This window comes from Echiichthys vipera (genome assembly GCF_963691815.1).
Source record: "Echiichthys vipera genome assembly, chromosome: 22".
Lineage (NCBI taxonomy): Eukaryota > Metazoa > Chordata > Actinopteri > Perciformes > Trachinidae > Echiichthys > Echiichthys vipera.
This window is the reverse complement of record NC_139847.1, coordinates 16,851,868-16,862,535: the sequence shown is the minus strand read 5'-3', so window position 1 is coordinate 16,862,535 and position 10,668 is coordinate 16,851,868. Positions and strand designations below refer to the sequence as shown.

The 10,668-nt window shown below is 40.3% G+C and overlaps 2 protein-coding genes across 2 annotated transcripts; both read right to left on the bottom strand.

Annotated features, from left to right (window-relative positions):
• Window positions 1-2,212: 2,212 nt before the first annotated feature.
• On the bottom strand, window positions 2,213-3,105 carry LOC310963993 (Ig heavy chain Mem5-like; the record flags this gene model as incomplete). The annotated part of the gene is made up of 2 exons (XM_083936950.1): window positions 2,213-2,919; window positions 3,051-3,105. The coding sequence occupies 2 exons, from the start codon at window positions 3,103-3,105 to the stop codon at window positions 2,213-2,215; spliced, it is 762 nt and encodes a 253-aa protein (XP_083793076.1).
• A 3,481-nt stretch (window positions 3,106-6,586) lies between these two features.
• On the bottom strand, window positions 6,587-8,725 carry LOC310963992 (uncharacterized protein; the record flags this gene model as incomplete). The annotated part of the gene is made up of 4 exons (XM_083936949.1): window positions 8,693-8,725; window positions 7,857-8,558; window positions 7,613-7,738; window positions 6,587-6,591 (listed from the first exon to the last, which is right to left on the bottom strand). The coding sequence occupies exons 1-4, from the start codon at window positions 8,694-8,696 to the stop codon at window positions 6,587-6,589; spliced, it is 837 nt and encodes a 278-aa protein (XP_083793075.1). The 5' UTR covers window positions 8,697-8,725.
• Window positions 8,726-10,668: the final 1,943 nt, after the last annotated feature.

Below are 10,668 nucleotides of genomic sequence, written 5' to 3'. Positions count from 1 at the left end.
TTTATGACAGAAACACTTCAATGGGGAAGTGACTGAACTGCAGCACTATGTGGGGTCTGGATAGGACATTTATCGTCTAGAGCAAAATCCTCCTGACAACAGCTGAGAGACGCCAAGATCGTCTGAGCAAACAGCTGCATTTTCCCCGTGGTCAAATAGTGGAGTGTTGTACCAACTTTAATCTGCGGTGATATAGGGTGTTTTTTATTGGTTTGTGATGTGATGGTATCCCTGACCAACTCTACCACATTCATAATGCCATCTCCATTAAGGCCATATCTTTTTAAAAGCTCACTATCTTAATTAATCTCTCCGAAATGTTGACTGCAGCAGCCGTGATAAGTCCTTGCTGATTTACTCTTAGTGACCTCGAGAGGACTCGTATGTTTTTATAGACTTAGGAGCTACTTTTAGCGCTAAAATGCTTTGTGAATCACACTCATCTTCAGTAAGGAGTCCTTTAATTAGGAATCAGCAAGTTAGGACCTACTCTTAGCCTTAGGATGTTTTGTGAATACGGCCACTGGCCTCTGCAAAAAGCCTCTGAAAAATGTTACTTACTTTGAAAAGCTTTCTGAGAATGATCTGAGGCACTCTTACTTGTTTATTGGTTCATACTTTCCTCACCACACTGGAAAATAACCATTGTGGTTTGTGGGTTCACCCTCACACATAAGAAAATAAGAGACATGAGTAGTATAGAGTCCTATAGCAAATTCCCATTCAATACATTACTTCAACAGCTGATCAATAATCCAGTGTTGGTCATGTAATTTCCCCCTGGGATTATTTAAGTATTTCTGATTCGTATTCTGACTGTTCTTGTTCCCTGGTGATGGTCTATGAGTCTAATTCAAAGACTAATTCTGAAACTAATATATTGGAGCAATCACTTCCTTAAAGGTGTACATGTAATTAACATAGTGTAACACAAGTCGGATGTGTTGTATTTGAAGAAAGGAATATGCTGCTGGCATCAGTTAATGGTATCCTTCTCATAATAAATAAGTACCTTCATTTTCTCAGAATTACTTAGTTGAACTTGTACCCACTTAACCGCTGCTAAACAAATGTTCACCGGTGTATACACAAATATTCAATTAGTAAGCCATTTCATTAATCTTTTTTGAAAATTCACAGTATGGAAATGCCAAGGTCCAGGGTGTGGATGAATCAAAACTGTAACATTGTTTTTCTGCTTCATTTGACCCATGAAAAGTTTTCTTAGATAGAATGGATATATATTGCCTGTCCATTTTTCCTCAGCACAGACATAACTCTACATTACTGATAAGTCAACAGTGCAAAGTCACAGTGATTTTTTTACATGCCCTCCACTGCAGTACATGGCATGCTCTGTTGCACTTATACACTGTGAATATTGAACTCAGATCATCACAAACTCAAAACTTAATTCCCCCTTAATAGGGAGTGAGTAGCTAAAAGCGCTGGAATCCAAATATTTAGGGTCATTCACATTCACAGAGATACTGGGAATCATTGCACTTCATGTCATTTGTAGAACGCCTTTAGTTAATTTGTTTATTACAAGTTAAAGCTTTACAATACAACAAATGAAGGTGAAATAATGTAGACAACTTGCTCCTTTTAAGCCAAATTAAAAATTACACTCTATATAATGAGCTCATTGCTTCACACTAGAGTACAAACATCCATCCTCTGTGTCGTCTCTCTCTCTTGATCTGCTGGCTGTGTTCACCCTTAAAGCAGCATAATGGAGATAATCGTCATTGCTGTTACCCTAGCAATGAAATGAACACCAAATCAAACAGACATTGTTAGCAAATTTCATACTGTTGTTAATCTGTTTGAACATGATGATATAATAGACAGACAATACCTCTGCATTCACTGTCGAAGAAGCTGAAAATCTTGCATGCGATTCTGAAAAAGAACGTAAAGCTGCGTCTCTATAATGGCATGTTCAATAACAACACAGTGTAAATACAAACAGCCAAAGATTCAACAGTTACCTCTACAGTGGCAGTTGCTTCTCTTACTTATATTATGCACTAAGAAAGCCAGTAAAAGACTGGTGATGGTAGTGAATGTTAAGGCTCCACTCAAGAAATACACCAAGACAAGAGAGTCCACCTCAGCTGTAAAGAGACAGACATCAGAAAGAGCTTTCAAATGTTATCCCTGGTTAAACATTTTTTATTGGAACATAACCATAAAGGAGATTATAAAGTTAGTTACCTTTAAAGTCCAGCTTGGTCCCGTCTCCAAACAGTATGTGTCCACATGAGGCAACAGCACAGTAGTAGGTCCCAGCATGAGAAAGATCCAGGCTCTTCATTGGCAGGTTGTAGACACAGGTGTGTGTTTGTGTGTTGGGTCTTCTCTCACACTGATCATTCCTGCCTCCATGGGTGTAAATGAGTCCTGGCTGAGATTCTTCAGAGGTTTTGAACCAGTAAACACTGTGTTCTCCATCACAGGTCCCAGTGTGTACTGTACAGTTCAGAGTCACCGAGCCTCCTCGCTGGATGCTCTCAGATGCCGACTGGTGGACCAAAGCTGGGACGTTGACACCTGGACCCTTTACATGGACTGTGGTGCCCTCGAAAAATTCAAAGTTGTATAAATAGATATATGCGCAGTAATAAGTAGCTGAGTCTGAAATCTCCAGATCTGTTATCTTCAAGTGAAATGTACTATTTTCAGTATCCAATGTGAAGCGTGAATTCTTGCTGAATTCATTGTAAAATATTCCATGTGTATCAAACTTGTAGAGGCTAGAGATGAGTCTTGGTCTTTGCCCCAGAGATTGCTTATACCAGTAAAATCTTGTAGCAACTTCACCTTCACAGAAACAATGTAGAGTGACGTTGTTTCCAGTTTCAGCTGATAGAAAACCACTCTCTTGACGAACAGATGACTTCCGAATCAACTGAGCTGAAGTGATAGGAGACAAAGAAACTGCACTGAATGAACACATCAAAAACATAAAGAAATATCACAAGCCGTTTTGTGAGTCGTGGCTACTTAAAAAGAAAAACTAGCAGTCACAAAAAAAAACAACTCACCAACATTTCCGAAGAACAAGCATGTGAGATAGAAGACCGACTTTGGAGTTGTCATCGTGATCGAATTGTCATGCTGAATGAAAAGAACCTCAATCCTTTCTCCACTCTTTAGAGACAAGACTGTGTTTGATTGGCCAACCAGAAGTGACACTGTAGTCCTATTTAGGAAACATGATCACATGCCCACTGTCCTCTGTAGAAAAACATTTTTCAGCATTCACGGTGTGGGCTCTGAATTGAAATGAATAAACCTTGAAGAGAATTTCTGGAAAATCCTTGGCAACAAAGTAATGGCTTAGAAACCCTCTACAGTTACCGAACTGTGGAAGAGACTGAAGAAAAATGGACGCAGATCAAACCAGAGCAGTGTGAGAAACTAGTGATGTCCTGTGGGCGCAGATGTGCTGAAGTCATTCAAAGCTATGGCCTCTACACTTCCTATTCATTTTTGAATCCTAGAGAAGAAAAAAATTGTTGAAATCTTCTCTTCTGACACAATGGTTACTGTTCTCTCATTTTGCTCACTGTTTTTTATTCACAAAATGTTTTGTTGTAGTGCCTTGGTTGTTATGAACGGAACTGGAAAAACACGGAGAACTGGGACAGCGTCCAGTGTGCAAGGGAAAAAGGAGTGAGGACCAAGTGAAGATGCTGCTCTCCTGAGCGTGTCCAGTGTAGGTGAGGTAGCAAACAACAGCGAGACGATTACGGGAAAAACACAAGTGGGTGGTAGGCAGGCAGACTGGGAGGCAAACAGGGGAACAGGATCCCGGGTAACTAAAGCAAAAAGAAACAAAGAAAAAATAAACATCGAAACACGGAACGGAGTAGCAATCTCAAAGAACAAAGGGGAGCCAACCATCAAAACACGATACCACATAGATGATATAACGATCTAGCACCGAATGCGTCTCACATCCGGCTTCTTATACTGGTGAGGAGGTGATTAGTGGAATTCTCAAAGCAATAGTCAGATGCCTACATGAACTGATGAAGCCTCTTGGATGAGAGGTGAAACGTCTTCCTAGACAAATAACCAAGTCCAGTTGCTTTTGACGGAAATTGCTTTGGGGATAACGACGACCTGGACAAATGAGAACATTCACAGGCTTATTAGTGGAATTGGAAACAGCTTGTCTGGAAAACCACGCCTCCCGTCTCACACAGAAAAACACTGAGAGGGGAGGCATATACAGGGAAACACAGACAGAGGGAGACGAACACAAGAACAACAGGAAACGGGAATGAGTGCCAGGATGGGATCCTGACATTGGTTATTTTAAAAAAAACATGCTAGTACAGCAGATGTATAGTCTCAGCGGATATTCTATCAAATTATGAACAGTAAAAAAATAACAATATTTCAGAATACCCTTCTGGCAGCTGATGTCACAGTATGCGCCAGAACTTGCGCCTGCATCACAGGTGCGAACTACAGTATGTTTACATTTCTATTTGACTCTGGTGAGCATGGATCATTGGCTAACGTGGGCTTGAGCTTCTCTGTACACTGCCACCTACAGGTTTGGCATGCTCTTGATGGCATATATACACAGGTTAGTGTAAACAACAGAGACACCACTGTCTGGATGCTATAGTGAAGAGGCATTTCTTTGCACTATTCATTGATATAAGATCACAGTCTTGATTCCGACCTCTGTGTGACCTTGAGCTGCAAGTGTTTGTTACTCCATGGCAGACTGTGTACAGGAAGAAGTCTAAACAGCAGAGTAAAATGCAGGGAAATTAAACAAGGAACAACAAAAATATTTTGCAGGAAATCTAAAAAGGGTGATAATCAAATAAATGTTATCACCTCCAGTTCTGCAAAACAGTGTAACTGATATTACTAACTGTACAAATGCGAAAAAAACATGAAGAGGAAATACATAAATATATCAAAATAACTTTACATACTGTTGGACTAATTTATATACCTAATGCTTTTTGACTCCACTGTTTAGAGAGTTAGCAGATCACCTCTGTGATTCATTAATTGTAATTGACTATAATATTAATAATAACTAATAACTGTCTTACTTATAAGCCAAATAAATATCGGCCACAGATATATTCTGCATCCATAAGTGCCACCTGATGTCCTGTCAATGATTGGTTAGCGTCTCCTGATCTTTTGCATCTGTGCTCTTGGGGGCTCTGCACCGTTATTGCAGACAGGAAATGACTCTAACAGCAGTTGTAGTGGCCCTTTCACAACAGTACAAAGGTCCTAACGGTTAGTTTGAAGGCACAGGTTCTGAATACGGGCTGTGTGCATTTCTGTAGATCGAGTGTTTTGATACTGTCACAGCATAGTATATTTAGCACCTCCTACTAATGAAAAAATATGGCAACGTTTAAAAAGAGGCAAAATCTTATTACCTTAATAACTATTGTGAGCAAAAGATATGGCTCTGGACAAACGCTACTCATCGCCTTCACACATATGATCCAATGTTACATGGATACACGAACAGTCAGCTTTGCACAGCAATTGAGGTAAAAATATGAAAAGACATATGAGTCACATTTATCTATTGTTGTCAGTAATATTCCAATTTTAAAGTATTCTGACCTTCACTATAAAACCTAGTATTAGTTGTTGCCATATAGTTAAATGTGACCTAATGAATACTCTATTGTAGTGGATGTTTACTGCAAGTGGTCTTTGGATTAAGGGCCATTTGTGTGAGAGTGCAAACACCTTACATCCTGCTGAAAACCACAAAAAGCTGTGACACTGAGAGCGATTGCAACACCAAAAGTGTGATGGTAAAAGGCATCAGGTGTGAGAATACTGGCTGTTTTTATGTATTTTATGTTTGGGGTTTGAACCTGAGCATATCACTGTGACACCTCCATGACATATACAATGTCATTTCACTAAACTTTATGCACCGAGTGTCCCCCATTAAATCAAGGGATAGGATAAAAGCTGTTATCAGGCCTCTCATGTTTTAGGTTGTATGTGCGGCATTAACATTTATTGTTAACCAATAAATATGAGTCGACTCCACCGTATGTGAACTTAGCCAAAGATGATTTTTAAGACCAAGATACGGCACTCTGTACTCTGTGCATTCTGCACGCACACACGCACACGCTGGAAGTGCTTAAAATTTTTATTGTTTATTTTATTATCAACATCAGTTTAACATACAAAAAACACATGATTTGGTTAAAAAAAAACAATGACGATAAACACAAAAAGTTCAAGGTGAACTTATTCCTGTAAAAGCATGTGAATGACTTTTATCAACCCGTTCTCACTCTCAACTCATCAGCTACAGCAGCTTGGTCGGGGGACCTCAGCGTCTGAAACTGACACACAAGACACCCTTCAGCGTCTGTGACGCACTGGGCTTTCAACTGGTCAACCATGGCACTGTGAGATGACTTAGTATAAAGAGCAACAAAGTCCACATTTGAAGTAGGTCGGGGTGAATGGATGGGTCAAACAAACACAGGACTTTGACCCACGTTTGTAAGTCATGAAACACACATACTAAGTTGAACCCAAACCACATTTCTTAACCCTACCCTGCAAGTTGAGAAGCGTGGTACCAAGAGCACTAAAAAGACACCCCAGGGGGTTTTGACCAAGTGGCTGTATATGATGAGTTGGGAGTGAGAATGTATTTTTACAGCATCAATGAACCTTCTAAATGTACTGGATAGGTCATAAAAAACATTTATTTATATGTATAAAAAATTAATTATAATTGTATTTATTTACAAGAGCATTGTTGATATATCCTGCTTTAGACCACACAGAAAAAAAAGAAGATTTAATAACGGTTGCAAATCACAAAGAATCTCTATCCATCTTCAACCGCTTGTCCCTATCAGGGTCACAGGGAGACTGGAGCTGATCCCAGCTGACATCGGGCGTGAGGCGGGATCCAGCCGGATAGGACGCCAGTCTATCACAGGACACATAGAGACAAACAGAGAAAGACAACCCTTCACACCTATGGGCATCAATTAACCTAACACCTGCATGTCTTTGGATTGTTGGGAGGAATCCAAAGAGCAGGGATTCAAACCAGGAACCCTCTTGCTGTGAGGCGACAGTGCTAAACACCACATCACCCTGCCGCCCCACAAAGAATCTATAAAAGCATATTCATTTCAAACTTGGATATAAATCTACATACCACTACATATGTGTTATGTGATTTACTCCACAGTAAACACATTCACTCCAGGTCTGATCCGTCTGTCTCCTTGATCTGTTGGGCAGGTTGACACTTAAAGCAGCATAATAGAGGTTTTCTCTGTGTTTGTAATCCTGGTAACAAAACATACATCAGTTGATTATTATTTTCTTCCTTGACAGAAAATAAAAAATGAAAATATCTAGGTAACAATTTATTGTGCAATACAAAGGTGTTATTGCAGCTGTCCATTTACGGTAAACAAATTGTATTCACCTTTGCATCTACAGAGGAGGGTGCTGGAAATCTTCTTTGAGACTCTGCTGGTGAAATAGAAAAAAGCTATTTCATCCAAAAGCCATGTGAAGTGAATACAAGCTGTCAGATACAAACCGTGCCAGTTACCTGTATATTGGCAGCAGTATGTCTTGTTCATCATACACACTGAGAACGCCAGTAAAACACACAGGATGGAGGTGACTGTCGAAGCCCCACGCCAGAAATCCACCAACACGAGGGAGTCCACCTCATCTGTAGAGAGCTCGACTTCAGACACATAGTTTTGAGCAGGTTTTTATCCCAAGTTTGTCTAGAAAGTACCAAGGAAGACTTCTCAGATGCAACAACCTTTGCTAGAAAAGTAACTAACCTTCAAACTCCAGCTTGGTCCCGTCTCCAAACAGTATGTGTCCACATGAGGCAACAGCACAGTAGTAGGTCCCAGCATGAGAAAGATCCAGGCTCTTCATTGGCAGGTTGTAGTCACAGGTGTGTGTTTGTGTGTTGGGTTTGTTCTCACACTGATCATTCCTGCCTCCATGGGTGTAAATGAGTCCTGGCTGAGATTCTTCAGAGGTTTTGAACCAGTAAACACTGTGTTCTCCATCACAGGTCCCAGTGTGTACTGTACAGTTCAGAGTCACTGAGCCTCCTGGCTGGACGCTCTCAGATGCTGACTGGTGGACCAAAGCTGGGACGTTTAAATCTGAACCCTTTACATGGACTAAAATGCTCTCGGAAATTTCGATTGTGTATAGATAGCAACTTATGCAGAAGTAAGTAGCTGAGTCTGAAATTCGCAAATCTGTGATGGTCAAGTGATTTTTACCTTTGTCAATAGCTAGTGTGAAGCGTGAATTGTTCTTAAACTCTCCATAGAAATAAAACTTTTTATCATACATATAGAAAGACGAGATGAGTATTGGTTTCTGCCCCAGAGTTTGTTTATACCAGTAGAGCCTTGCAGAAACAGCACCTTCATAGAAACATTGCAAAGTCAAGTCCTCCATTGGTTTAGCTGATACAAAACCACTGTCCTGATGAACAGATGAGGACAGATCAGCCGTTTGAGCTGAAGTGAAATAAGAGACAGAGCAAATGTAGAGTGACACAATTCAGAGTAATCAGTATGCGAAAAATATTCAAAACATTTGAATAAGGAGTTATCCTTCACTGAAAGATACAAGTAACAAAAGAACAACTTACCCATTTCCCATAAAAAATGACATGTGAGAAAAAGAGCAAGCACTGACGATGTCATCATGTTTAATTTGCTGCGTGAAAGGAAAGAACATCGAGCCTTTCTACACTTTTTAGAGACGAGACTGCGTTTGATTGGCCAACCTGAAGTGATGCTGTGTCATACTCAGGAAACATCACATGTTCACTGCCACTCAGTGTCTCAAGTTGTTGGGTAATTTTAAGTTTAAGGTTAACGTGATGTAAGAGACATATGAAGGACATAACATACCCCCACCTTGGCCTTAGATTTAGAAACCAACAAAAAAACTGATCTTCTTATCCAATATAAACAGGTAAAAAAGGTAATTTTTGGCTTTTTTTCTAATCTTTTTTCTAGTATTTGATGCAACTCCATTAACCTCATTATACTGGACTAGTAGCACAAGTCAAATAAAACCACTTCTATTTGGTTTTGCCCTTTCATGGCTTTATTTTCATAGTACAGCTGTGGAGCAGAGAAGCCCGTTAGCCTCTGTATATGGCACGCCTGCTCTTACCACTAAGCCACCGGACACCTCTGCTTAAGTCATTTTAATGATATCCCTTCGAGAGTACAAACACCCTGACATCCTGCTGAAAACCACAAAATGAACAAACACTGAAAGAGATACATAAAAAAAGTATGGGGAGTCAACATTTTTTCTATGCATGTTGACAGAGTAGTATAGTTTATAGTGGAAAAAACCTTTTAGCATGCATAATGATTGTTTCACAATGGCCCTTATTTATCAAACAAATGTACGGCAGAAAAACATGCGTACGACCATTTCCTGGCAAACTTCAGCATTTATCAATTTGGACGTGAGCGAGAGCTACGATCAAATCTCACATCTGGTCTGAGATCGTGTACGCACATTTCAGCCTGTGTATTTGCGGTGCAGCACAGCAAAACCTGGCTGAAAAATAATTAAAAAACCTCAGCTTTTCACCATCCTTGGAAAAGTTTCTTTTCTAACCTGCGTTCCTCATCTCCGTGTTTGACCTCAGTGGGCGAGGCCTCCGAACCAGGAATATTTAAGGGCGTAACATGTTAATGACGATTGAATTCAGCCGCAGCATTTATCAAGGCCCGCTCATTCGTACACTGAGATAGGTTCGATACGAATGTTTCATAAATCACACGTGGGTCCTTTCCTACGACCGGTTGAACAAGAAAGTTTACACTCTTGTAAAGTTGTGAGAGATCCCTTCAGCCTGCTCTGTAACATAATCAGTTCAACAAGACGCCCTCTAAGACCTGATCGGTGTGTGCAAACAAGCCACCAAGCACTGGAAAGCTTATTTTGGTTCTACCATGTCCCTGTGCCATTTTACTCTAATGCCAAAACAGTTGACGTTCACCACTAAATCACTCATTGTTGTTGCTACTCAGGGATGAATAGGCCAGAGGGATTGCTAACAGGTAGTGAACACACATGCACATAAGCCTTAGACTCATGCACTGCAAACTTGAAATTATCTAGACATTACCCGATAGGGCTGTATGCGAGAACGCAACTGTTGGATTCTGTCACCCTGGACATCAAACAGCGTTTACTCCCCCAGCAAAGACTGTTTAATCATGTGTGTGTGTGTGTGCATTTGATTAGAGCCGCTGATTCTCGGATGTATTCATGGAGAGCAAATGGGTGTGTTGATGATGTTTCTATCACGCTGCGGCAGTAAAGAGCTGAAGAAAAACAAACCTCACCGGGTGAAGAAGAAGGGTCATAATGTGTTCTTTTTTTTATTATAAGGAAAGCCATACTACTTAAGGTAAAACTTTTATTATATAAACAGCAAAGAACTATCTGCTTTGCCAAGGGGTCGCTCTTGGGTCAGCAATCGCAGTCATCCTGGCAATCAGCCAAGCTGTTGCTGCAACCAATGAGCCAGAAAAAGCCCAGAGCCCCCCTTACACAAAATAATTGTACAGCAATAAAGTTCATTGGGTTGTTGTG